The following is a 27,899-nucleotide window of genomic DNA, read 5'->3' as shown; positions in this document are numbered from 1 at the left end:
ATGCCTCTGCCCTGCTTGAGCACTCTCCACCTGTGCAGCCTGGACAGAGGTAAGGGAGAGGCAGCACTCATCTCAGCACCCTGCTGTTTGGCGGGACCAAGCTGAGTGGTGCAGATGGCATCTCTGAGGAGCAGAATCCATCCAGGAGGACCTGCACAAACTGGAGAAACGAGCCTGTGTCAATCTCATGAGGTCCTGAACCTGGATGGGGGCAAATCCTGCTGTCAGTCCAGGCTAGGAATGAAGGGCTGGAGAGCAGCCCTGTGGAGAGGGAGTTGGGAGTGCTGGGGGGTGAAAAGCTGGACATGAGCTGGCACCAAGCCCCCAACTCTGTCCTGGGCTGATTCCCAGCAGGGTGGGCAGCAGAGACAGGGAGGAGATTCTGCCCCTCTGTTGTGTTCTGATGAGATCCCTCCCTGCAATACTCGGGCAGCTCTGGAGTTCTCAGCACAGAGAGGGACCTGTTGGAGTGGAGCCATAGGAGGCCACAGCAATGCTGGAAGGGGTAGAAGCCAGGCTGAGAGAGCTGGGCTTGTTCAGCTGGAGAGGAGAATAGAATCATAGCATCAACCAGGTTGGAAGAGACCTCCAAGATCACCCAGTCTCCATGGAGACCTTCTGGTGGCCTTTCAGCACTTCGAGGGGGCAAGAAGAAAGCTGGGGACAGACTTTTGAGCAGGACCTGTTGTGGCAGGACAAGAGGGGATGGTTTGAAACTCAAAGAGGGAGATTCAGGCTGGAGAGAAGGAATAACTGCCTGACCCCGAGGGTGGTGATATCCTGGCCCAGGCTGGCCAGAGAGGTGAACGATGCAGCCCCCTTCAGATACTGGAAGGCCACTCCAAGGCCTCCTCAAAGCCTTTGCCGTAACAAGCAGCACATTCATGGTACAAGTCCTGGTTAACGGAGGACAGAGCAATGCCATCACAGCATCACTTTGGGCCTGGGAGTGCGGGGGGACAATAAGTCCCTCAAGAGCCAGCAATGTGCCCTCAGGGCCGAGGATGCCCCCCGGCTGGCACCACCGCAGCTCAGCTGTAGGGCCAGCCGCTCTAGCTGCAGCCGCCCCTGCTGCCCGCAGGGGTCGGACGGGACGAGCTGTGCGGCTCCTCGGCAGCCGCCGGCGTTGCCCTGCGCCGGGGGGGCTGCCCGCGGGCGCTGCTGTCTCCTAGCAGCCAGGACGCGGCGCACGGGCGGCAGGAGCCCGAAGCGGCGCCGCACGGCGGGTCCGGCGCTCCGCGGGCCCCGACAGCTTCCCCCGGGCCGGGGACGGTACCGGCGGCTGCTCCTCTGCCCGGCACCCGGGGACGAATGGCTTTGCGTTCGATCAAGCCCGAGAACGCCAGGGGCCGGCAGAGACGCGCAGGGGACGCCGCCTCCGCTGCGCGCCGGGCAGCAGCCGGCGTGGCTGTGGGCGCTGCTGCTGCTGCAGCCCCCGCACCTACAGGTGGGGTGCGGAGTGGGCCGGGGGCAGTGGGACATGCACGGAGCAGGCAGGGCGTTGGGATAACTCCCTGCACCGCTACAGCTGAGGGGGGACCTGCTGGGGAGCAGCTCTGCAGGGAAGGACCTGGGAGTGCTGGGGGACAAGTTCCCCATGAGCCAGCAACGTGCCCTTGGGGCCAAGAATGTCAGTGGGGTCCTGGGGTGCATTAACAAGAGTGTGGCCAGCAGGTCAAGGAAGGTTCTCCCCCCTGATCTACCCTTGTGAGGCCACATCTGGAGTCATGGGCCCAGTTCGGGGCTTCCCAGTTCAAGAGGGACTTGGAACTACTGGGGAGAGTCCAATGGAAGCTACAGAGCTGCTGAGGGACCTAAAGCAGCTCTGTGAGGAGTGAAGGTTGAGAGCCTTGAGGCTGAGAGCCTGCAGAAGAGCAGCCCCAGAGGGCATCTAAGCAATGCTCAGCAAGGGGGAGCATTGGTGGGGGGCAAGAGGCTGGAGTCAGACTCCTGTCAGTGGTGCCCAGTGCCAGGACAAGGAGCAATGGGCACAAACTGGAACCCAGGAGGTTCCATCTGGACAGGAGAAGAAACTTCTTTGTTGTGAGGGTGGTGGAGGCCTGGAGCAGGCTGCCCAGAGAGGTTGTGGAGCCTCCTTCTTTGAAGGGATTTGAAACCCACCTGGCCATTGTGATCCTGGCTGGGTGATCTCCAGAGGTCTATTCCAACTCCATCCATTCTGTGATTCTATGACTCCATCAAATGGGTCAGTGGAGAAGGCCAGGAGTGGGCAGGATGCAGACAGAGTTCTGGATGGGGACACTGGAGCAGGCAGGATGCTGTGTTGGGGTGGTGGGACACAGGCAGAGTGTGGGTTGGGGACAGTGCTGTTTATACCCACCAAAGCTTTTACAAGACTGTCCATGTCCCTGTTCTCTAGGACGTCAGCCACCAGGAACATGCTGCCAGTCCTCAAACACCAAATGCTGCATCCAGGAGCATCCTGATGCAGAGATCAGCTCACCTCTTCCGTCCCTAAACAACCAAAATGTCACTGTGGTTCCTGCACCTCACCAGCCACCTTCTAATGCCAACCAGCCCAAGGACTTCCTTCGCTGCCTGCCATCCCACCTGGCCATGTCCATCCTGGGTAAAGCTGCTCTGGTTTTCCAAGGGTGGTTTCTTCTAAGGGTAACGAGTGGTCTCTGGTGTGAGCAGGGGTTAGACAGCCTACCCCTTTCATTCCTCAGGGCTTTTGGACCAAAAATCCCTGAAGGCCTGTGCTGCTGTGAACAGATTCTGGGCTTTCCTGGCCAGAGCAGTGGAGAAGGAACGTGTGTGTCAAAGCATGGTGCAGGAGAAGATCCAATATTTGCAGGTATGCTGCCTGGGCCACTGTCTGAGCCATTAGATCACGGAATCATTGAGCACTAGCTTGAAAGGGATCTCAAGGATGATCTGGTCCAACCCTTCTTGGCAAAACGTTTGTCTAGACAAGCTGAGACAGCTGAATCTTAAAGATGGCCATCGCTGGGGACATCACCACTTCCCTAAGGAGATTATTCCAATGGCTGCTTGTCCTTGTGGTGAAGAATTGTCCTCCTGTGTGCAGTCAGAATCTCTCCAGCAGACATTTGTCCTATCACTTGGGCACCATTGACAAGAGTCTGGCCCCAGCCTCTTACACCCCACAGCTCCTTTAGCTCTTACTGAGCATTGCTTAGATCCTCTCTGGGGCTGTTCTTCTCCAGGCTCTCAGCCTTTGCTCCTCACAGAGCTGCTCCAGGCCCTTCAGCAGCTTTGTAGCCTCCACTGGACTCTGTCCAGTAGTTCCCTGGCTCTCTTGAACTGGGGATTCCAGAACTTCAGATGTGATCTCACTAGGCCAGAGCAGAGAAGCCCAGCTGACCACACTCTTCTTCGTGCACTCCAGGATACCATTGGCATCCTTGGCCCTGAGGGCACATTGCTGGCTCACAAGGGACTTATTGTACCCCGGCACTCCCAGGTCCAAAATGATATTTTGATGGCATTTCTCTGTCCTCCATTAACCAGGACTTGTACCATGAATGTGCTGCTTGTTAAGGCAAAGGCTTCCAGGAGACCTTGGAGTGGTCTTCCAGTATCTGAAGGGGGCTGCATGAGGGCTGGGGAGGGACTATTGACAAGGGCTTGTAATGACAGGATGAGGAGGAATGGGTTTGAACTGGCAGAGGGGAGATTGAAACTGGATGTTAGGAAGAAGTTCTTTGTAGTGAGGTGATGAGACATTGGCACAGGTTGCCCAGGGAGGCTGTGGCTGCTCCCTCCCTGGTAGTGTTCAAGGCCAGGTTGGATGAAGCCTGTTCTGGTGGGAGATGTCCCTGCTTACAGCAGGGGGTTGGAACTGGATGATCTTTGAGGTCCCTTCCAACCTAAACCATTCTATGATTACCTTTCCCTTCTTCAAATCACTTTTCACTTACTTTCTCCTTCTAGTCAAGATGGAGCATTTGCTTTCCCCATTTGTTCCATTTTGGTATCTGTTTAATGGAGCCTCTTACAAATGTTGTGTGATGAACAGCCAGTACTTAGGAGGTTGATTATGATTTCCATCCAAGATCCTTCCATGAAATATAGAGCACCAAGCCACTCATGGTGGATTCCTCTGATCTCTGTAATCATTAGGTTTTAACAAGTCCAAGTGCTGGGGTTCTACACTTTGGTCACAACAACCTCATGCAGTGCTACAGGCTGGGGACAGAGTGGCTGGAGAGCAGCCAGGCAGAGAGGGACCTGGGGGTGCTGGTAGATAGTAACTGAACATAAGCCAGCAGTGTGTTTAAGTGGCCAAGAAGACCAATGGCACAGTGGCCTGTGTCAGGAATAGTGTGGCCAGCAGGACCAGGGCAGTCCTTCTGTCCTTGTACTGGTCAGGCCACACCTTGAGTGCTGTGTCCAGCTCTGGGCACTTTAAGAAAGATGTTAAGGTGCTTGAACATGTCCAGAGAAGAGCAACAATGCTGGTGAGGGGCTGGAGCACAGCCCTGTGAGGAGAGGCTGAGGCAGCTGGGGGTGTGCAGCCTGCAGAAGAGGAGGCTCAGGGCAGACCTCATTGCTCTCTACCACTGCATTAAAGAAGGTTGTAGCCAGGTGGGGTTGGTCTCTTCTGCCAAGCACCCAGGGACAGAACAGGAGGACACAGCCTCAAGCTGTGCCAGGGCAGGTTCAGGCTGGATGTTAGGAAGAAATTGTTCACAGCAAGAGTGATTGGCACTGGAATGGGCTGCCTGGGGAGGCGATGGAGTCCCCATCCCTGGAGGTGTTTGAGAGGAGACTGGATGAGGCACTTGGTGCCATGGCTTAGTTAATTAGAAGGTGTTAAACAATAGGTTGGACTCACTCTCAAAGGTCTTTTCCAACCTCATTAATTCTGTGATTCTGTGTTTCCTGGGAGTAAGAAGGGAACTCCTGTGCCTGTGGTGGGGAACCCCCTTCACATCCCTACAAGCTGGGAACTTAATCTTTAGTCTTCCTGAAAGCCATGGGATCCTTTTGGTTGGAAAAGACCTTTGTGATCATCAAGCCCAACCCTCTGTGGGAGTACCTCAGTTTTCTACCTTTCACTGAGACAGAGAACATCTACTCCAACCAGCTAAGAATGAGTGCCTCAGGATTTATTGTTGTCATTCCTGTTTGCTCATTTTCACTGGAATGGGCCCCTGCTTGCTCCTGTGGGTCTCAAGCAATCTCACAGGGCTTGGTACACAGCAGGTTAGCTCAACTCATCTGGCTGAAGGCTACAAATCCAGAGAAATGCTTGACAGTGTCCACAGGGGGCAAGAAAAGGAACTATTAGTTCAGACTCCTGGAATGTAACTTTTGCCCTACTGAATCTTTAGAGGGGTTTAGGTGCCTTGGGTTTTCACAGGATGCCAAGCTGGAAGGGACCCCAAGGATCCTCTGGTCCAACTTTTCCAGGCAATGGCAGAGCCCAAGTGAGCTGGCTCAGCACCTTGAGTCTTAAAACTGTCTGGTGTGGAAGGCTCCACTGCTTCCTTTGGGAGATGATTTCAGTGTCTGACTGTGCTCATGGGGAAACATTTCCTTCTGGAGTGCAATGGGAATCTCCCCAGCAGTAGCTTTTCTACATCACCCCATGTCTTTTCCATGAGTCTCCACGCAAAAAATGAGTCTCCATCATTTCAGTAGCCACCCTTTATGTACTGGTCCATGATAATAAGGTCTCCCCTCAGCCTTCTCTTCTCTGGGCTGAAGAGACCCAGTTCTTTCAGACTCCCCTCACAGGGCAGAGGGTTTCCCAGTCCCCTGATCATTCCTATGGCCCTTCTCTGGACACTTTCCAGCCCATCCACATCTATTTTTCATGCAGCAGGAACCAAAAGTGCAGGCAGCTCTCCAGATGTGGTCTGACCAGCACTGAGTAGAGTGGGACAAGACTTCTTTAACTCTGCCAGTGATGCCCCTGTTGATGCAACCCAGTGTCCTGGTGGCTTTCTTTGGTATTAAAAGAGTTCTTTGCTGCAATGAACAGACTTTTTCTCTGTAATCAGAGCCTGGACAGCCAACTTTCTTGTTTTAAAATATAAGAAAAAAATCTGTTTTACATACACCTAAGACCCAGTCCCCTCAAGTAGAGACAAAATAGAAATGTCTGTTAAGTGGCAGAATAAGGGAGAGAAGGGGGGAGACAAAGAAATACTATTAAGATGTGACCTCATTGCTGTCTACAGCTACCTGAAGGGAGGCTGCAGCCAAGTGGGGTTGAACTCTTCTCCCAAGCAACCAGCAACAGAACAAGGGGACACAGTCTCAAGTTGTGCCAGGGGAGGTCTAGGCTGGATGTTAGGAGGAAGTTGTTGCCAGAGAGAGTGATTGGCATTGGAATGGGCTGCCCAGGGAGGTGGAGGAGTCACCATCCCTGAAGGTGTTCAAGAAAAGCCTGCATGAGGCACTTAGTGCCATGGTCTGGTTGATGGGATAGGGCTGGGTGCTAGGTTGGACTGGATGATCTTACAGGTCTCTTTGAACCTGGTTGATTTAATGATTCATGGAACACTGAGCTGCACTTGTCTGTCCAAAATGCTTAGAGTGGGACTCAAGTTTATCACATTCCCATCTTCCTCTTCAGGCTGGGGATTGATCTCCCTGGGTACATGGTGTCTGGGGTAGTGTGCTGTGTAAAGCTGCACTGGGTTTCTTGACTGGCAGCATAACATTTGCAGTGGGAAAATGCTACCTTTGAGATAGTTTCAATGAACCATCAGAATTCCCTTACAGAAGTTGGGAGTGATGGTACCAGGCCCCTTGGAACAAGCCTTATCCTTCAGGGAAGGAGAATGGCATTTCATATGCCAGCCTGAATTTAGGCAAGAGGCTTTACCCAGGCTGCAGCCAAGGGAAGATCTTGTCTAGTTGACTCCAGTCAGCACCTAACATTTGTTATTGCTGTTAGTGCTTTGGAATTTGAAGTCACATAAGCCTCTTAGTCTTAGGGAGTGCAGAAGAACACTGAGAAACAGACTCCCAGGTTTTGGGGCAGGACCTGAGCAGTAGCTTCAGATCTTGCTCCACCTGAGAACAAGTCAATAGATTTTCCCAACAATCTTCAGGAAGAATTGCAGCTTGCAGCCATAGTGGTGGAGGTTGAGATGGCTTAGTCCCTGTGAAAATGAGCACAGTTAGAAGCAGAAACAGACCAGGTTTGAGATAACAGGTTGTAAAAGCCTCTGGATATCAGGCAGCTTAGTCAAGTAAAACCCCAAGCCCCATCATAGACATCTGCTGCCCTGACCTGGCTTAACAGAGTCAGGATTTCACCTCCTACTGACTAAAGCTACTTTTAACTTACTTACAACACAAGACAGGGTTTTAGCCACCCTGACATAAAAGAGTGCCTCTGAGATGTCAGTTTCACTCCCTCTTCCTCGGTGGGGACTCTCAGACGTTCTCTCCATGCTCATTCAGTGCTTCTCCAGACCTCCTGTAGATTCACACCTGGAATTTTAACAGTTTCACAAGCACACAGAAAGAAACAGCAGAACAAAAGGGAACAAGGAGACTTATCCACCACCTGTGAGTGATATTATGGCGCATGTCAAGTCAAGTCAAGCCCTGCATAGCCCTACCTAGCCGGGGGGCCAAGCAGGCCCCCCGGCCTTTTGAATCCCCTCCACCACTCACCCAGTGCACACCATGGAGGACTCACCAGTGGTGATGGGAGGAGGATCCCTCTGCCCAAATGGGCAAACTTGGAGCTTCTGCTTCTCTTGGGGCCCATTAAATAGTGGAGTGGTCAGGGAGGGGAAAGTGGCCACAGCTGGGGTGGGAGGAGACTCCAATTGAACCCAGGTGCTCTGGGTTTGGAGAGACTCCAATTGAACCCAGGTGCTCTGGGTTTGGAGAGACTCCAACTGAACCCAGGTGCTCTGGGTTTGGGGGAAGAAAGGAGGTAATGCAATGTGGGGTGAGGAAGGGACTTGCCGGCTGGTCCCCCCTAGGGACCCCCCTGCTGCAGGAGGTTGTTCCTCCCCAGCTGCAGGACTCTACACTTAGAATCATAGAATCAATCAGGTTGGAAGAGACCTCCAAGATCATCCAGTCCAACCTAGCACCCAGCCCTATCCAGTCAACCAGACCATGGCACTAAGTGCCTCATCCAGGCTTTTCTTGAACACCTCCAGGGACAGTGCCTCCACCGCCTCCCTGTGTAGCCCATTCCAATGCCAATCACTCTCACTTGCCCTTGTTGAACTTCCTAAGTTTCCCTCTGCCCAACTCTGCAGCCTGGCCAAGAGACACAAGATTTGGGCCCTTTGCATGCTTTGATTTATGAAGAGAGCACAGATAGCTCTGTCCCAGCATGCAGTGAGGACTTACTGGAATTTTTCACACATTTAAAATGAACCTTAAATATTGATAGAGATGCTCTGAGAACTCATCTCAGAGGGTTTGGATTCGGAACATGCTGAGCACTCACCAGAGAAGGACCTTGAAATTTTGCAGCTTATTAGAATCTGAAGCCTCTGGAGTTTGGAGAAGAATAAAAAGTGATTCTTTCTCCCAAGAAGTTGCATCTTTATACTGACAAAGCAGCCAGTGTGAGCCAGGTCTCTTAATAGCAACAACCCAGAGCGTGCAGCTCTGCTTTGGATGTACCTTCAGTGTCCCAGGGAGATGCCAAAGCATCTCAGCACCATTCCTGTGGTCTCTGCAGTGACTGTGGTGCCTCTGCTGTTCTATTCCAGGGGCTGTGTCCTAGAGGAGCAGTTCCAAACTATGCTAAAGTAGTGAAGGTGATAATTCCCCAGCTCGGTGAAGAGGGGGAGGTCACCCCAGTGAAAGACAACGATTCAGAAAGCCAGGTGAAGGTAGGTTGGAAGGTGTTTGCCTTCCCTGGATCCTGCACTCCAGTATCTGGGGAGTGAGGGGACATGGTGGTCCTGGGAGGCAGGACAGTGAGTTCTGCTTTCCTCCTCTCCCACTCCTGCTTCTGGCTTGCAGCATCATGAGCAAATCATAAAGACCAGTGCTTGTTCAGCACCTTCTTGCCTGCATGGGAGGGAACCTGCACCCCTGAGCTCCTGCCTTGTCCAAGCGTGTCCCCTGGTCACACACATCTCCTGCAGAGTGGGTGCTGGCAAGGCTGGGAGGCATTACAGGGACATGGCCTTTCCCTCAAAGAATAAAGGCTGAGACTGCCAGGTCTTCCTTCTTGCCACAGGAGCAACCCTTGTTTCCACACTGCCCAGAGGCTGCTTTGCTCTGGGTGTTCAGAGATTCATGGAATGGGTTGGTTTGGAAGTGGCCTTCAGGATCATACAGTTCCAATCCCCTTGCCATGGGCAGGGACACCTCCCACTAGCCCAGGCTGCTCCAGGACTCATCCAACCTGGCCTTGACCCCCTTCAGGCAGGGGGCAGCCACAGCCTCCCTGGGCAACCTGTGCCAGTGTCTCACCACCCTCACGGGAAAGAATGGTTCCTTGCCAACACTTTGTGTCTCCATTGGTCTCACCACGAGAGTGAGGACCACAGTGGTATGTTTGGCACCATGAAATGCCATTCCATGCTTCCCTCTCTGAACTACTTTTCCCTTATCCCTTTTCCTATCAGGAGGAGGAAGACAACCTGCAGGCAGCCTACCACGATATCAAAACTGACACAGTCCAGCTGGAAGAGAGAAATGTTTTCTGTAGCTGCTACAACATCCGTGTCCTCCTGCAGCAGTGAGCAGACTGTGGGGCCCCAGAGCAGCTTCTGAAAGCTCCCTGAGATCCTTCTGTGGGAAGGACCCTTCTCCAGAAGGGTCTCTCAGCAGCAGTGCTGGGAAATCCTGAGTGTCACATCCAGCATTCTATACAGATACCAAGACAGGCTGGTTTCAAAGGGGGGGAAATCCACACTGACAGAGGACATAGGGCTGGGAGGAGCCTTCTCCCCTCTTCAAGGCCACCCTCCAGATGCTTGAGTATGCAGAGCTCGGGACCTTGGCTGTGGTGTCCTGTGAAGGATCCATCTGCTGAAGGTCATTGACCTGACCATCAGGCTGCTCAGTGAGGACAATCACAGAACCAGAGAACTGTTTGGGCTGGAAAAGGCCTTTAAACTCATGGAGTCCAATCACTCTCTAACTCTACCAATCCATGCTAAGCCATGCCCCTCAGCACCACAGCTTTTAAATGCCTCCAGTGATGGGGACTCCACCACCTGCCCAGGGAGCCTGCTCCAGTGGTTGAGATCCCCTTCCCATCTAAACCTCCTACAGCACAACATGAGGCCAGCCCCTCCTGTCCTACCCAGCATCAGAGAGGCCTGTGGGGTCCCACAGGGGTCAGTACCAGGACCAGTTCTGTTCAATCTATTCACCAATGACCTGGCTGAGGGCACAGAGTGCACTGTCAGCAAGTTTGTTGATGACACCAAACTGGGTGGAGTGGCTGCCACACCAGAAGGCTGTGCTGACATTCAGCCAGACTTGGCCAGGCTGGAGGGCTGGGCAGGGGGAAACTGAATGAAACTCAGCAAGGGCAAGGGCAGAGTCTTGCAGCTGGGGAAGAACAGCCCCAGGGATCAGTATGGGTCAGGGACAGAGCTGTTGGAAGGAGCGAAGGGGAAGAGGACCTGGGGGTCCTAGTGGATGGGAGTCTGACCATGAGCCAGCAATGTGCTCTGGTGGCCAGGAGGGGCAATGCCATTCTGGAGCAGATAAGAAGGACTGTGGTGAGTAGGTCGAGAGAGGTTCTCCTATCTCTCTGCTCTGCCCTGGTGAGGCCACATCTGGAGTACTGTGTCCAGTTCTGGGCCTCCCAGTTCAAGAGGGACATAGAACTGCTGGAGAGAGTCCAGTGCAGAGACATAAAGTTGCTGAAGGGAATGGAACATCTCTGTTAGGAGGAGAGCCTGAGGGAGCTGGGGCTGTGCTGCTGGGAGAGGAGACTGAGAGGTGACCTCAGCAGTGGTTATAAAGATGCAAAGATGAGTGGCAGGAGGCTGGATCCAGGCTCTGCTGGGTGATGCCCACTGACAGGACAAGGGGCAATGGATGGAAGCTGAGGCATAGGAAGTTTCATTTAAACATGAGGAGGATTTTTTCCCTGTGAGGGTGACAGAACCCTGGAACAGGCTGCCCAGGGAGGTTGTGGAGTCTCCCTCTATGGAGATATCCAAGACCTGCTTGGATGTGTTCCTGTGTGATTTGGTACAGGTGCTCCTGCTCTGGCAGGAGTGTTGACTGGATGAGTTTACAAGGTTACTTTCAGCCTCTGCATTCTGTGGTTCTATGATCAGAGAAGCTCCTGCCACAGTCTCAGGCCCACAGTGCCTTGTCAGCTGGCTGCAGCTCATCTCACTCACTGCTTCTCCTGCAGAACAGACCGAAGCAGAGTGATCCATTATGACGGTGGGCACCTGGTGGCCATTGGCTCTGCAGACCGCCAAGTGAGGCTTTTTGACATGTCAGAGATGAGAGAAGTGCCTCCTCTGCTCTCTGGCCATGCTGGGAGCATCAAGGCACTCTTCCTCCAGGAGAAGAAAGGTTTTCTGCTCAGCACAGGCTACGATCTCAGCATCAGGTGAGCAGAGCTGGAGCTGTCCCCCACATACCAGCCCCTCGGCTAACCTGGGAGGAGTGAAACTTGGATCCCCCCACTCCAACCCTTAGGAATCCTCCTTCCTTCACTTCTGCTAGAGTACTGAAGAAAGGACAGTAGCCAAGGGAATGCATCTCCTGCTCACCTAGGACAGGTTGTTCCCCAGTTGCAGCTGGTACTCAATGATAAAATAGGAATCATAGAACGGCAAAGGTTGGAAGAGACCTCAGAGCTCATCTGCTTCAACCCCCTACATGGTGTAAACATTTTGTTTGGATGTTAGAGCCCTGTCCTCTCTGCTCCAAAAGGGGGAAGGTTGTCTTGGGGTGCCCTTGGGTTCCCTAGGTAACATCAACAGAAATCATCTTGTAGAATCATGGAACCATCAATGTGGGAAAAGATCTCCAAGACCATTGAGTCTAACCACTGACCCAACAGTGTCAAGTCCACCACTACACCATTTTTAGGAACTATTTCTTTGCTGCAAGAGTGGTCAGAGATTGGCAGAGGCTGCCCAGGAAGGTGGTGGAGTCCACATCCTTGGAGGTGTTGAAGAAACCTGTGGCCATGGCACTTGGGGACATGGTTTGATGGCCATGGTGGGGTTGGGCTGATGGTTGGACTGGATGATCTTAGAAGGCTTTTCCAACCAAAGCAGTTCTATGACTCTATGTTCTTATCTTGGTAGAAGCCAGTGAAGAGGACACCTCCTCTGATAGAACTCTACATTTTGAGGTTGAGTGAAGGCAGCCATTCCAAAGATGATTTTTACATACATTAGTGTCAATAAATATGTATAGAGTGAGTGCCAGGAGGATGGGGGTCATACTCTACTGGGTGATGCCCAGTGACAGGACAAGGGGCAATGGGTAGAAGCTGAGACATAGGAAGTTCCATGGGAACATGATTGAGCCATAGGAAGTTCCATGTAAACATGAGGAGGAATTTTTCCCTGTGAGGGTGACAGAACCCTGGAACAGGCTGCCCAGGGGGGTTGTGGAGTCTCCCTCTCTGGAGATATTCAAGACCTGTCTGGATGCATTCCTGTGTGACCTGCCCTAGGTGATCCTGCTTTGGCAGGGGGTTGGACTGGATGAGATAAGATCTTTTCCAGCCTCTGACATTCTGTGATTTCCAGGCAGTTTGGAGGCAAAAGAACACAGTCTATGGGTCAAAACTCCATGCTAAGCCTGACTTAAGCATTCCAGATCCTTCAACACCCCAGCAGAATGACTCCTGATTTTAACCTGGTGTGCAGTGGAGAAAACCTAGGCCTGTTAAGTGGGAAATAATGATTCAGATGAAGAAGCCATCAGCTAAGTCAATCACTGTACTTGTGTTGGTCCTGTGCAGATATTGGGATCTACAGAGTGGTGACTGCCTGAAAATCTTCTATGGTCACAGGATGACAGTCACCTGCTTGGATTTACATGGGGAGCACTTTGTGTCAGGAGCCAGAGATGGGACACTGAAAGGTGAGAGCCAAGGCTAGGAGCTGTCCAGCCAAAGGCAGAGCAGGTGGGAGGGTGACACAGGCAGTGTCATCAGAGGGAGGAATTTTAGTGTCTGATGTTTCTGCTTCCAGAACAACCCAACCTATGGTCTCTGTACCACTGAAGCAATTATCATCAGCCCTGCTCTAATGGCTTTGTGGTTTGAGGGCCAGGCCAACTCTTGGGACATTAGTGTCATCTGTCAGCTTTGCCACAGCTTTCCTTTTCATGAACTTAAAGAGTAAGGATGAAGAAGATGAGCTGGGATCTGGGCCTTGCATTAAAACTTTTTGCCATGTAATTAAGCTTTTTAAGCTAACACTTGGACCTGTGCAAAGCTGCAGGCACAAGGTGTAGCAGTAATCCCAGCATGGTGGGGTTGGAAGAAACCTCTGGGGATATCCAGTCCAACCCCTCTGCTAAGCAGGGCACCCACAACAGCTTGCCCAGCATCACATTGCCCAGCTGGGGTTGGAAGCTTTCCAAAGGAGACTCCACAACCTCTCTGGGCAGCCTGCTCCAGGCCTCCAGCACCCTCACAACAAAAGTTTTTCCTCCTGTTCAGGTGGAACCTCCTGGCTTCCAGTTTGTGCCCATTGCTGCTGTCCTGTCCCTGGAGACCACTGAGAAGAGTCTGGCCCTAGCCTCTTGTCCCCCATGGGTCCTTTAGCTCTTGCTGAGCATTGCTCAGATGCCCTCTGGGGCTGCTCTTCTGCAGGCTCTCAGCCCCAGGGCTCTCAGCCTTTGCTCCTCACAGAGCTGCTCCAGATCTTTCAGCATCTTTGTAGATTCCATTGGACTCTCTCCAGTAGTTCCTAGTCCCTCTTGAACTGGGGAGCACAGAATTTGACCCATGACTCCAGATGTAGCCTCACAAGGGTAGAGCAGAGAGAAGAACCTTCCTTGACCTGCTGGCCACACTCTTGTTAATGCACCCCAGGACCACACTGACTTTCTTGGCCCGAAGAGCACATTGCTGGCTCATGGGGAACTTGTCCCCCAGGACTCCTAGGTCCTTCCCTGCAGAGCTGCTTCCCAGCAGGTCTCCCCTCAGCTGTACTGCTGCAGGAGGTTGTTCCTCCCCAAATGCAGGACCCTACACTTGCCCTTGTTGAACTTCATGAGGTTCCCTCTGCCCAGCTCTCCAGCCTGGCCTGGTCTCACTCAATGGCAGCACAGCCTGATGGGTGCCAGCCACTTCTCCCAGTGTGGTACCATCAGCACACTGCCTGAAGAGTCATTCCATCCCATCCCTTCATCCAGGTCACTGATGAGGATGTTGCAGAATTCCAACAGTGGTATTCATTGATGTTCTACTCAGCAACACTCACCTCTGGGATGTATATTTCTACTATTCCCTAACAGTGTGGAACCTGGCACTTGGGAAATGTCTGAGGACCCTGAGGCATGGCAGTCCTGTGTTGGCAGCTAAAATGGGTGGGCAGCACATCATCAGTGGTGGTGAGAGAGGGATGGTCAAAGTCTGGAATGCTGACACAGGCGCTCTTATCAAGGTAAGTTTCTTCTTAGCTGGGTAACTTTGTGCTGAATGGTCACAGATGCCTTAGTGCTGGTTTTTCTCAGACTTTATAACTCAAATAATCCCCAAAACACAACCAAAGGCAATGTAGGAGGAGAAAGAGGAGGCTCAGGGGAGACCTCATTGTTCTCCAAACCTCCCTGAAAGGAGATGCGGTGAGGTGGAGTTGGTCTCTTCTCCCTAGTCTCAGGTGATAGGGGAGGAAATGCCCTGAAATTGTGCCAGGGGAGGGTTAGGTTGGAGATGAGGAACAATTTCTTTGCTGCAGGAGTGGCCAGGGATTGGCAGAGGCTGCCCAGGGAGGTGGTGGAGTCTCCATCCCTGGAGGTGTTGAAGGAACCTGTGGTCATGGCACTTTGAGACTTGGTTTGATGGCCATGGTGGTGCTGAGTGGATGGCTGGACTGGATGATCTCAGAGGGCTTTTCCAACCCAAACAATTCCATGATTCTATGAGAAACTGATAAAAGAAACTCTTTGTAAGCAAACAGTACAAAAGCTGATTTACAAAGGATTGCCAATGTTAACCCATCACTGAATGTCCATCACTACTTGTTCTCTGCATAGACATTAAATTCTGCTTCTCTGGAAACATTCAGAGCCTGGAAAGAGGGTGGAAGGCTTTGACTGACAGCCCTTGGGGTTGAAGGTCTCATGGGATAGCCCAAAACATGAACTATGCCTTCAGAATCACTCTGTAAAGCTAAATAAGAGGTGTTGGTGCAGTAGGACATTCTAAAGATGGAACATGGATGTTAATTCCATGCCAGGAGCTCATTATCACCCACAAGCTCAGAATATTTCTTCTTAGTGTCTACTAAACCAACAGCTATCCCCAGGGGATGTGGGTGGCCCATAGTTACACCCAGTAAGGCCAATATATGAGGCTGCTGTTGGGAATCATTGAATAGTTTGGGTTGGAAGGGATCGTAAATAACTGTTAGGGATGGAAGCCACCTCAAGGATCATCCTGTTCCAAACCCCCTGCCATGGGCAGGGACACCTCACACTAGATCAGGCTGTCCAGAGCCCCATCCAGCCTGGCCTTAAAGACTTCCAGGAATGAGGCTTCCATCTGGAGAGATAAAAGGTTCCCAGGGAGATTGTGGATGCCCTCTTGAGTGACCTGGTCTAGTGAGAGGTGTCCCTGCCCATGGCAGGTGGAGGGTTGGAACTGGATGAGTTGTAGATTCATAGAATGGTTTGGGTTGGAAGAGACCTTAAAGATCTTCCAGTTCCAGCCCTCCTGCCATGGGCAGGGACACCTCCTGCTAGCCCAGGCTGCTCAAGGATTCATCCAACCTGGCCTTGAACACCTCCAGGGAGGGAGCATCCACGGCCTCCCTGGGCAACCTGTGCCAGTGTCTCCCCACCCTCACTGGAAAGAATTTGTTCTTCATCTCCAGTCTCAGTCTCCCCTCTGTCAGCTCGAAGCCATTGCCCCTTGACCTGGCACTCCAAGCCCTTCTCAGAAGTCCCTGTCCATGAGATATCCTGTCACATATGCATTCAGACTGCTGACAGTGCTGCACCTCTTTGTCTTCCTTCACAGACATTACAGGGGCACCAAGGCCCAGTTAAGTGCTTGACCTTTGATCAGTGGCACCTAGTGACAGGAAGCAGCGATGGATATGTCATGGGATGGAGCATGCTGGGGAAGCTGAAGAGATGCCTCATAGCCTTCCGCCACCCTAAGTGAGCTTTGCTTGTGGGCCAGGTTGTCCTCAATGGTCTGCTAAAACTGTCAAGGAAATGTCTGCCTTACAGGGTCAGAAAATGCCTGAATTAGCAGTGCTGGGTTTCAAGTATCCTCTCTCAACAGCCTTCATCTTTAAACCATCATCCTACATTATGTGGTGGCAACCAGTGCTGGGGATGTCCCCTGTCTGGAGGGGTTCAAGGCCAGGCTGGATGAGGATTGAGCAGCCTGGGCTAGGGGGAGTGTCCCTGCCCATGGCAGGGGCTTAGAACTGGATGATCTTGAAGGCCTCTTCCAACCCAACCCTTTCTATGAACCTCTGAACACCCAGAGCACAGCAGCCTCTGGGCAGTGTGATGCTCCTGTGGCAAGAAAGGAGACCTGGCAGTCTCAGCCTTCATTCTTTGAGGGAAAGCCATGTCCCTGTGATGCCTCCCAGCCTTGGCAGTGCCCAGACTGCAGGCTGTGCGTGTGACCAGGGGACATGTTAGGACAAGGCAGGAGCTCAGGGGTGCAGGTTCCCTCCCATGCAGGCAAGAAGGTGCTGAACAAGCACTGGTCCTTACGACTTGCTCATGGTGCTGCCCCCTCCACTTGACACCCACCCCTCAGACATTGATCAGATCCCCTCTCAGCTCTCTGCTCCCCAGACTAAACAGCCTCAGGGCTCTCAGTTTTTCTTCATAGGGAAGATTCTCAAAAGCCTAAATCATCCTTGTAGCTCTCCACTGGACTATCTCTAGCAGGTTCCTCTTGAACTGAGGAGCCCAAAACTGGACACAGTATTCCAGGTGTGGTCTCATTAGGGCAGGCTAGAGGAGAAGAGCCTCCCTAGGCCTGCTGGCCACACTTTTCCTGATGCACCCCAGGATGCCACTGGCTCTGTTGGCCACCAGGTCACATTGCTGGCCCATGCAGAACTTGCTGAAAGCCCTCAGGCTTTGGGTATTTATCATTTCTATTTGTTTTCCTTTTTCATTTTTATTTCTTAGTTTCCCTCTTTTATTTCCTCATTCTTTCCTCTCAGACAGCTGTGACTTGCTCTTCTCCAGCCAACACAGTGAGCTGGTGAAGATGGCTGGTTACTGCTCCCAGTGGTAGCAGACAAAGGGTTGGTGATGACAAGGCTGCTTCAGTGCAAACACTGCAGTCCCATTTGCAGCTTTACTACTATTGTTTTACTGTCCCTTCTCCCACATCTCCCTTCTTTCCTCTTCATCTCCTATTTTCCCTCATCTTCTTCTTTTTCTTTCCATCTCCTCTCTTTCCTCTTCTCCTTTCCTTCCTTCCCATCTACTTCCTTTTCCCCCACCTTTCCATCCTCATCTTTTTCCATCTCCCTCTTTTCAGCACCACCTCCCCTTTTCCACTGTATCTGTTTCCCACCCCATACTGTAACTCTCCTTTTTCCCCCAAACCCAGAGCACCTGGGTTCAGTTGGAATCTCCCCAAACCCAGAGCACCTGGGCTCTGTTGGAGTCTCCTCCCACCCCAGCTGTGGCCACTTTCCCCTCCCTGACCACTCCACTATTTAATGGGCCCCAAGAGAAGCAGAAGCTCCAAGTTTGCCCATTTGGGCAGAGGGATCCTCCTCCTATCACCACTGGTGAGTCCTCCATGGTGTGCACTGGGTGAGTGGTGGAGGGGATTCAAAAGGCCGGGGGGCCTGCTTGGCCCCCCGGCTAGGTAGGGCTATGCAGGGCTTGACTTGACTTGACATGCGCCATAATATCACTCACAGGTGGTGGATAAGTCTCCTTGTTCCCTTTTGTTCTGCTGTTTCTTTCTGTGTGCTTGTGAAACTGTTAAAATTCCAGGTGTGAATCTACAGGAGGTCTGGAGAAGCACTGAATGAGCATGGAGAGAACGTCTGAGAGTCCCCACCGAGGAAGAGGGAGTGAAACTGACATCTCAGAGGCACTCTTTTATGTCAGGGTGGCTAAAACCCTGTCTTGTGTTGTGACTAAGTTAAAAGTAGCTTTAGTCAGTAGGAGGTGAAATCCTGACTGTGTTAAGCCAGGTCAAAGCACTGTGGTGACTGTGATGGGGCTCAGGATTTCAGTTGACAGGGGGATGCCTAATAGCTTTTTGCCATGCTAAGTGATGATTAGTTGTGTTCCAGGTTGTCAGCAACAGTCTGCTGAATGTCAAGGAAATGTCAGTTTTATTGGGTAAGAAAATGCCTTAATTATCAGTGCTAGGTTTAAAATATCCTCACTCTCAACAGTCTTCATCTTTAAAAGAGCATTAGGCACTGTGTCATGGGAACCAAGGTTGGGGATGTCCCCTGCCTGGAGGTGTTTAAGGTCAGTTGGATGAGGCCTGGAGCAGCCTGGGCTAATGGGAGGGAGCTGGAACTTACAGGTCCATTCCTACCTAAATCACTCTGTGACTCTATTTGAGTAGACCATGGGTGTGTTGGAGGTGTCTGAGTTACCTCCTGACACCCTCCAGCTGTGCTGTGGCATCTTTTGATACTTGAGTTGTACATCAGACCTGTGCCAGCTGCAGCATCATTGCCATGTCTTCTAGACACAGAAATGAAGCACAAAATGCAGCAGATGGCCAGAACCATATTGGTTGCTATGAGGACATGCTGGGTGGGTTGGTTGGTTGGGACATGGAGTGACTTGACTGCTAGGCATGCTAAATAGGGTTGTTCTCAGCACTAGTGAGGCCACACCTCAAATCCTGGGGTCAGTTTTGGGCCACTCACTCCAAGAAAGACATTGAGGGTCTGGAGAGAATCTAAAGAGCAACAAATCTGGTGAAGGATGCAGAACACAAGTCTTGTGAGGAGCTGCTGAGGGAGCTGGAGTTGTTCAGCCTGGAGAAAGCAAGGCTCAGGAGAAACTACCTTGTTCTCTACAGCTCCCTGAAAGGAGGCTGGAGCCAGGTGGGGGATTGGTCTCTTCTCCCAAGGAACAAGCAACAGAACAAGAAGAAATGGCCTCAAGCTGTGCCAGGAAAGGTTTAGGCTGGACATGAGGAACAATTCATTTCTCAGCAAGGTTGTCAAGCCCTGGACCAGGCTGCCCAGGGCAGCGGTGGAGTCTCCATCCCTGGAGCTGTATAAATGTGGTGCTGAGCACCACAGTTTAGCGATGCCCTGGCAGTGCTGGGCTAATGGTTGGAACTGATGCTCTTAAGGTTCTTTCCTAATCTAAACTAATCAAATCTTGATCAGCAACTCTGTTTATCCTGTCACTGGTAGCAGATCACTGCATCTTCCCAAGAAGGGAGGTAGCTGATGGCACAGTGAACATAACCAACCCTTACCTGTTGTGTTGCCAGGGAAGTCCTGTCTCTGGAGTTCCTCTACCTCAGAGTCATCAGTGGCTGTGCAGATGGGAAGATTCGTGTATTCAACTACCTGACTGGAAGCTGCCTCAAAGTGCTGACAGCCAGCGGCGGAGGGGACCCTGTCTGCTCTTTCTGTGTGGCAGAAGGCAGGTTGGTGATGACAGCTGCCATCAGCCTCTGAGCCTAACGAGGCAGCTGACCTTGTGGCTTAAAGAACTGTGTATTCTGAAGGGCTACAATGCCCAGCAGCTGCTCTGATGATCCCTTGGTGTTAGCAGGGGCTGAAAAGAGACTTTCTTACTCCATTCAGTGATGGATGTTTTCATCTTTCTAGGTAACTTTCAGATATGATACCAACCCAACTGTGAAGCTGAATTGACAGGATCACAGGATGTTAGAGTTTGGAAGGGGACCTCTGGGGATCGAGTCCAACCTCCCTGCCAGAGCAGGACCAGAGAATCTAGCACAGGTTGCCCAGGAACACATCCAGGAAGAGCTAGAAAGTCTTCAGAGAAGGAAACTCCACAGCCCCTCTGGGCAGCCTCTTCCAGTCCTCTGGGACCCTTATGGTCAAGAAGCTCTTCCTTATGTTGAGGTGGAACTTCCTGTGCTGTAATTTCTATCCATTGCTTCTTGTCCTGTCCCAGGGCACAAGTAAGCAGAGGCTGTTCCTGTCCCTTCCTTCCTGACCCCCAGTCTTCAGACATTGATCAGATCCTCTAACAGTCATCTTCTCTCCAGACTGAACACCTCCAGGGCTCTCAGCCTTTCCTCATCAGGCAATGCTGTCCCTTCAGTATCCTTCTAGCCCTCTGTTGGACTCTCTCAAGTAGATCCCTGCCCCTCTTGAACTGCCAAGCCCAGAACTGGATGTGTATTCCACATGGGGCTTCACTAAGGCAGAGTAGAGAGAATCCAGATCAGAGCCCAAATGTCTTAAGGAGCTGGAGAATCAAGGCCATGCCTGAGAGTGCCTTTCTTCCCTCACCTACCATCTCTTTACCAAGCCAACAGTGGGAAATCATTCCATGTTCACTCACTTTGCTCCTCCAAGTGGAGGGTTGCTCCCAGCTCCCGGGGAAGCAATAACTCCAGAATTGATGTGTTGCTGCTGCTGGTTTGGTCCCAACTCCAAACTACAGCAATGCATGAACTGCTAAGGAAAGCAACTGCATCCCAACCAGATTGAGTGCAGACCTCTCCTGTTTACTGCAGAGGGCTTGGACTAGGTGGAGAGGAATTCTTCATAAGAGTGTCTAGTGATAGGGCAAGGGGCAATGGTTTGAAGCCAAGGGAGAGCAGGGCTACATTGGATCTTACAAAGAAGTTCCTCAGTATGAGATGGTGAGATTCTGGAATGAGTTGCTCAGGGAGGTTGTGGATGCCTTTTCCCTGGAGGTGTTCAAGGCCAGGTTGGATGAGGCCTTGGGCAACCTGGGCTAGTAGAGGGTGCCCTTGCTCATGCAGGGGGTTGGAGTAGATGTCTAAAGTCCCTTCCAACCAAAGCCATTCTATGACTCCTGAAGGACCCTTCTAGCCTGGTGCAATCTATGACTTGGGTTTAAATGTCCCTTTTAATATGGTATCTCCAGATTGAGCTTGCCTTGCCTTTGTCTATCTCGAGCCACTCCTGGCAGTTTTCATCCTAATGATCTGTTTTCATCACTGAGATGGATGAGCAGAGCCCTACGGAGCTCCTCTAGGGTCTGAGTTAAAATGTGCAGTGTCCAAGTCATGGCACTAACTGCTGCTGCTTCCTCAGACAAGTGATGGTTGTCTATGGCCTTGAGCAACCTGGTCTAGAGGGAGGTGTCCCTACCCATGGTGGGAAGGAGTTGGAACTAGATGGTCCTTTCCAGACCAAACCATTCTATGATCTCAGATCTAAGTGTCCTGGGGGCTGTGTTGCACAGAAGCAAACAGTCCCTTGGGTTACCTCTGTGCTGGTAACAACTTTGCCTTCCCCAGGATGGTGATCAATACTCCAAGCAGCCTGTTGCTGTACGAGTTTGAGGAGGTCTGGTGGGACTATACCTTAGGCACTGACCGAGAGATGGGGAAGAACAAAAAGTGCCTTGGGAATTACAGAGCGAAATGGCTTCAGCTGCAGCAATCACAGGATGGCCTGGATCAGCTGCATCGCCTCACTGGGGAGACACAAGGTACTGACCAGTCACCAAAAACCTCTGGAGCACCTCCAAGTACCTCCTACAGCCTCTGCAGTACACTGGAAGTTTCTGAAATCACTGAATGAAAGGGGTTGGAAGGGAGCTCTGCAGATCATCCAGTCCAACCCCCCTGCTAAAGCAGGACACCCACTGCAGCTTGCCCAGCATCACAATGCCCAGCTGGGTTGGAAGCTCTACAGAGAAGGCGACTCCACAACCTTGCTAGGCAGCCTATTTGAGTGCTCTGCCACTCTCAAAGCAGTCCCTCATCATGTTTAGATGGAACTTCCTATGCTCAAGCTTGTGCCTGTTGCCTCTTGTCCAGCCACTGGAATTAGACTGGCCCCATCCTCCTGACACCCACACTGGAAGTATTGGTCAGCACTGATAAGATCCTCCTTCAGTCTTGAAGAAGGAGGCTAAAAGGTGTTCTGAAAAGCCCAAGTCCTCCAGCCTTTCCTCATAGGAGAGGTGTTCTAGTTCCCTCCTCACCTTTGTAGCCTTTACTGTATCCTCACAAGCAGTTCCCTCTCCTCCATGAACCAAGTCAGTGAGCCAGGAACAGTTCCAGGCACACCCTACCTCCACCTGAGTCAATCTACACCCACAAAACTTTCAAAACACAGTCTGGGAGATGTGCTGCTGCATTCCAAGAGTTGTCTCACTTCCAGGCTTCCACAAAAACCTTTGTGCCTCTGCAGAAAGGTTTGAAGTAAACTCAGCACATTTGTCAAGGCAGCAACTGTTGCTTCCTCAACCAAGTGGCAGAGCAATCAGTGGTGGCATTGATATCCTTGCAGCTGGTGTGCACAGAAACCTGCTGCTGATTCAGTGCTTGAATTATTCATTACAAAAACACTCTGGAAAGCCAGAGGACAGCTGCAGGTGGGATCTGCCACCCTGGGGGAGTGAAAGGGCACAGAAGCAGGCACCTCTCATGTGCAACACTGTGATGTTCTGTATTTGAAATGGCAGAATTTCTGTGTGGTGGGGGTTGGATCATCTGGGATGCAAACCATGGCTTCCAGAAAGAAGGTTTCTCACCACCTCCCCACCATGCACCTCTCTCTTGTCCCTGTGGTTTGTGCTTTGTGATAAGGATGCAAGATAAGTCAGCTTGTGCAAGGGATCATCCAGTCCAACCCCCATGCTAAAGCAGGGTACCCACAGCAACTTGTTCAGTAACACAATGCCCAGATGGGGTTGGAAGCTCTCCACACAAGGAGACTCCACAACCTCTCTGGGGGGCCTGCTGCAGGCCTCCAGCACCCTCACAACAAAGTTTCTCCTCCTGCTCAGATGAAACCTCCTGGCTTCCACCTTGTGCCCATTGCCCCTTGTCCTGGCACTGGGCACTGCTGATGAGAGTCTGGCCCCAGCCTCTTGCCACCCCCTCCCCAGCTCCTTTAGATCTTGCTGAGCACTTCTCAGATCCCCTCCGGGGCTGCTCTTCTGCAGTCTTGGCCCCAGGGCTCTCAGCCTTTCCTGCTCACAGAGCTGCTCCAGGCCTCTCAGTATCTCTGTAGCCTCCATTGGACTCTCTCCAGAGGAGCCTCCACAATCTCTCTGGGAAGCCTGCCCTGGGACTCTGGCACCCTCTGGCAAAGAAGTTTCTGCTCATCTCCAGATGGAGGCTCTTCACAGCTGTGCAGAGCAATAACTCTTCCAACAAGGGAACTTCAGATCACAGGATGTCAGGGGTTGGGAGACACACAAAGAGATCATCCAGTCCAACCCCCCTGCCAGAGCAGGACCATACAATCTAGCTCAGGTCACACAGGAACACATCCAGACAGGCCTTGAAAGGCTCCAGAGAAGGAGACTGCACAACCTCTCTGGGCAGCCTGTGCCAGTGCTCTGGGACCCTTACAGTAAAGAAGTTCCCCCTTGTGTTGAGCTGGAACCTCCTGTGCTGCAGCTTCCATCCATTGCTCCTTGTCCTGTGCAGGCAGCAAGTGAGCAGAGCCTGTCCCCCCTCTCCTGACCCTCAGCCCTCAGATAGTTTCAAGCATTTATTAGATCCCCTCTCAGTTTTCTCTTCTCCAGGGTCACTGAGTGGCTTAAAGGTGAGGGGCTCCAGAAACCAGGCCTGGTCTGGGTTTAACAGAGCCTGTGGTGGAGAGAGAGGCTGCTTTGGAGCAATGAAGTGCTCAGCTTTATGAGGCTTTAGCTTTCTGGTGTCTAGGAGGCTTTTTGTGTATCCTTATTCTACTCTTGATTTCTTTATCAGGTGCAGGAGAATTTTGCACAAGATTTACTCAAGTAGTTGGTAGTTAACCAATAGGAGTATCACAGTATTATCAGGATTGGAAGAGACCTCACAGATCATCAAGTCCAACCCTTTACCACAGAGCTCAAGGCTAGACCATGGCACCTTAGAAAAACAGCTTTTAAAAAAATCCTGTGTAAACTGAGCTCAGTGACAACCTGAAACTTGATGGGACAGCACCCAGGTCACAAGCACACTCTGCAGCCAGATGGCAACTTTCTCAAGTTAACTTTTCTCAGGTTCACAGATTGCATTGGGTTGGAAGGGACCCTCAAAGGTCATCTCATCCAACCCCCTGCAGTCAGCAGGGACACCTCCAACTAGAGCAGGCTGCCCAGGGCCACATCAAGGATGATCTTGAATGTCTCCAGGGATTGCATCGACCATATCCCTTGGCAACCTGTTCCAGTGTTTCACCACTCTCATTTTAAAGAGCTTCTTCCCAATGTCCAACCTAAATCCCCCCTGCTCCAGCTTCAAATCATGGCCTCTCGTCACCACAGGCCTTTCTGAACAGTCTCTCCCCAGCCTTCCTGTAGGAGATTTCAGATATTGAAATGCTACTTTAAAGTCTCCCTGGAACCTTCTCTTCTCCAGACTGAACAGTCCCAACTCTCCCAGCCTGTCTTTGATGGAGAGATGCTCCAGCCCTCTGATCAGCTTTGTGATTTTACAATTCAGAAGCTGCTGGGATCACAAAAGTTAAGACACACTCTGAACTCCTACATCAGAAGAGCTGCATAGTTGGGAAGTTTAATCCCAGACTCCTGGTGTTTGTCCTGAGGATGCTGGGTCCCATGTAGATGTTAAGTTCTGGGATGGAAGAACAAGCAGTAGTTTCCATGAACTTGCTTTGCAGTACACTCCAGAACTGCAACATGATGGTCTCTGAAACACATTTCTGGAGAGCAGAAGTTTCAGGTCACCAGTCTGGAAGAGCAGAATTGCAAAGCAGAGGCATGGGAATAGTGTCACACAGCAAAGCCAAGTGACAAATGAATCCCTGTGGCAAGGCCCTGGGACCCAGTGACTTAGCCTGTGTCGTGATCCACAGCTAGCTCTCAGTCAAGGGCATAGCCACACAATCCATCAGCATGTGTCTGTCACACCCAACAGGTCACTCCCTCCATCCCCTGAGGGGCAGAGCTAGCTGTGGAGCAGGGCTCCTGGTTTAAAGTTCAGAGGCAGCTGTGAGTAGGAATGGTTCAAAGGGGGCTCTGGGGTTGACTGCTTCAAAGATTTCCAGCACGAACTGAATTGTCTTGAAAGCTTTCTCCCAGAGTACAAACTGCAGGGACAAGGAAGAGGTGCATGGGGAGAGAGAGTGGGGAACATGCTTGTTATGCCTTGAGAAGGCTTAGGGGAGAACTTACTACCATGGGCCAGGACATAAAGGGTGCCTAATAAGGGGATGGAGACTCTCTTTAGGCAAGGAGTCCCATGGAAAAGACAAGGGGGGATGGGGACAAATTACTGCTGGGGAGATTCCCAGTGGACTCCAGAAGGAAATGTTTCCCCATGAGAACAGCTGGACACTGGTATCACCTCCCAAGGGATGTGGTGGATTCCCCTGCACTGGCCAGTTTCACAGCTCAGCTTAATAGGGCATATCAGTTCATCTCAGCTAGACTATCACCTAGAAAGGCTGCAATAGATGATCCTTGGGGTCCCTTCCAACCTGGCATACTCTGACTCTGTGAACCTCCTTCCTTCTGGAAACCATGGTTTAGATACCAAGTCATCTACCCACAAATACCCCCAACACAAGAAGGACATGGAACTGTTGGAGCCAGTCCAGAGGAGGCCACCAAGATGCTCAGAGGGCTGCAGCAGCTCTGCTATGAGGACAGGCTATGAGAATTGGGGCTCTGCAGCCTGGAGAAGAGAAGGCTTCCAGGAGACCTCAGAGTGGCCTTCCAGTATCTGGAGGGGGCTCCAGGAGGGCTGGGGAGGGACTATTGACAAAGTCTTGTAGTGATAGGATGAGCAGGAATGGGTTTGAACTGGCAGAGGGGAGATTGAAACTGGATGTTAGGAAGAAGTTCTTTGCAGTGAGGGTGGTGAGACACTGGCACAGGTTGCCCAGGGAGGTTGTGGCTGCTCCCTGCCTGGAGGTGTTCAAGGCCAGGTTGGATGAGGCCTTGAGCGACCTGTTCTAGTGGGAGGTGTCCCTGCCTATGTCAGGGGGTTGGAACTGGATGAGCTTTGAGGTCCCTTCCAACCTAAACCATTCTATGACTCTATGAAATAGAACACGCTACAGAATCTGACTTTAATTTGACCTGTGTAGACCATGGCAAGGAGCTCTGATCAGGAGTTACCTCTGGTGCAGGCAGTGTCACTAGTGAGGCCAAGGATGAACAAACTGAAAGGGGCACCACTGGCTTGTAGCTTCCTAGAGCTGGGGGTTGGTCTCTTCTCCCTAATATCAGGTAATAGGGCAAGAGGAAAAGGCCTGAAATTGTGCCAGGGGAGAGTTAGGTTGGAGATTGAGAAAAAAATTCTTTGCTGCAAGAGTGGTCAGGGATTGGCAGAGGCTGCCCAGGGAGGTGGCAGAGTCCCCATCTCTGGAGGTGTTCCAGAAAGGTGTGGCCATGGCACTTTGGGACATGCTTGAATGGCCATGGTGGTGTTTGGTCCATGGTCGGACTGGATGATCTTAGAGGTCTCTTCCAACTGAAACAATTCTATGACTGTAACCTTGGGCTGTCTGCATTAACCTAGCACCCCTCCTTGATTTCACTCAGAGCACTACACTGCCCACAGCAATCAAAAACCCATCCTTGACTTTAATTGTACTCTCCTTTCTTTGGAAGCAGGTGCCAAACCCAAGCACGATGTCTGGGTCTCCAAAGATGCTGCCAGGCCAGAAGCTGCCTGGAAGCAGCAGAAGAGAAAAAATTCCTCTTGTTCAATATCCCCTTACAAGTTCCTCTTAACTGTCAGCATGCTGCAGAAGACCAGGAAGGCAGCTCAAGGCAGCCCTGGTGTTAAGAACACTGCAAGAGGCAGGGAATCAGGGAAACTTTCAGAGCAAAGCTCATTAGTATCTCCATGGAAATCTCCGAGGAAAGCCTCATTGGGATCTCCATGGAGACTCCCACGGGAACATCAGCATCACCGCCCTGGCGAGGAGTGGAGCCACAAAACCTCTCTGCTAAGCAGGAGGGATCAGGCAGCCCAGCTCCAGCCTGTGAAACCACACAGTGGTTCTTCGACTGTGACAAGATTTTCTGTGCCCTTCGAAACCAAAATGCTGCAGCTCAAGCTGGAACACTCTTTGTATGGACCTGCTGTGAAGTCCTCCATCCCTCCTCCCTCCGTCGTGCGTCCCAAGACCTGCGGTTTGCTGCGAGGGGAGAAAGCTCCCAGCGAGCAGAGTGATGTCTCTCCTCTCCCTGAAGATGAGGCTGAGCTCAATGATCCCTTTATGGCTTCTTCGAAACTGATCAAATCCACACGTGTCATAATGGCCCAAATGCCAAACGAAGCAACTTCCAGGAGGAAATCAGTCTTCTGTCCATGTGCTGGAGACCTCTCTCACAGCAGCTGTGAGTTCAGGCTTCTGACGGGGAAGCAGGAGGAGGAGAACGTGGCAGCTGCTGCAGCTGAGTACCAGGCTCACCAGGCAAAGCTCAGAGAAGATCAGCAGAGAGCACGCAGGAGGGCTTGGCTGAGGAAAGTTAAAGGCTTGCCTACAGACTCCTTCACTGGGGAGGGGAAAACAGCTGCTCCTGAGCTTGGCTCTAAAACATTCAACTGAGGCCACTGCTCAGACCAATGCCCAACCACCATCTGATCCCTTTGCTTTCCAAGTACAAAAGACATCTCCACTGCAAGTTTCCCCAACACTTATTATTGATATATTTGGCTGTTTCTCAAGGCAATGAATGGTCTG

General features: G+C 51.7%; 1 protein-coding gene and 1 long non-coding RNA gene across 2 annotated transcripts; one reads left to right on the top strand and one right to left on the bottom strand.

Moving 5' to 3' along the window:
* On the top strand, nt 1-27,888 carry FBXW10B (F-box and WD repeat domain containing 10B). The gene is made up of 13 exons (XM_064151830.1): nt 1-49; nt 1,082-1,447; nt 2,381-2,590; nt 2,691-2,818; nt 8,688-8,822; nt 9,555-9,667; nt 11,309-11,512; nt 12,884-13,005; nt 14,389-14,537; nt 16,115-16,257; nt 19,556-19,714; nt 21,533-21,726; nt 26,821-27,888. The coding sequence occupies exons 1-13, from the start codon at nt 1-3 to the stop codon at nt 27,762-27,764; spliced, it is 2,916 nt and encodes a 971-aa protein (XP_064007900.1). The 3' UTR covers nt 27,765-27,888.
* Nucleotides 6,447-7,703, bottom strand: LOC135179374 (uncharacterized). Its single transcript, XR_010303993.1, has 3 exons — nt 7,649-7,703; nt 7,296-7,437; nt 6,447-7,103 (listed from the first exon to the last, which is right to left on the bottom strand). It is a non-coding gene; the product is annotated as an uncharacterized LOC135179374 (long non-coding RNA).
* Nucleotides 27,889-27,899: the final 11 nt, after the last annotated feature.

This window comes from Pogoniulus pusillus, chromosome 11, assembly GCF_015220805.1.
Source record: "Pogoniulus pusillus isolate bPogPus1 chromosome 11, bPogPus1.pri, whole genome shotgun sequence".
In the NCBI taxonomy this organism is placed as follows: Eukaryota; Metazoa; Chordata; class Aves; order Piciformes; family Lybiidae; genus Pogoniulus; species Pogoniulus pusillus.
This window is presented reverse-complemented; position numbering and strand designations above follow the sequence as displayed.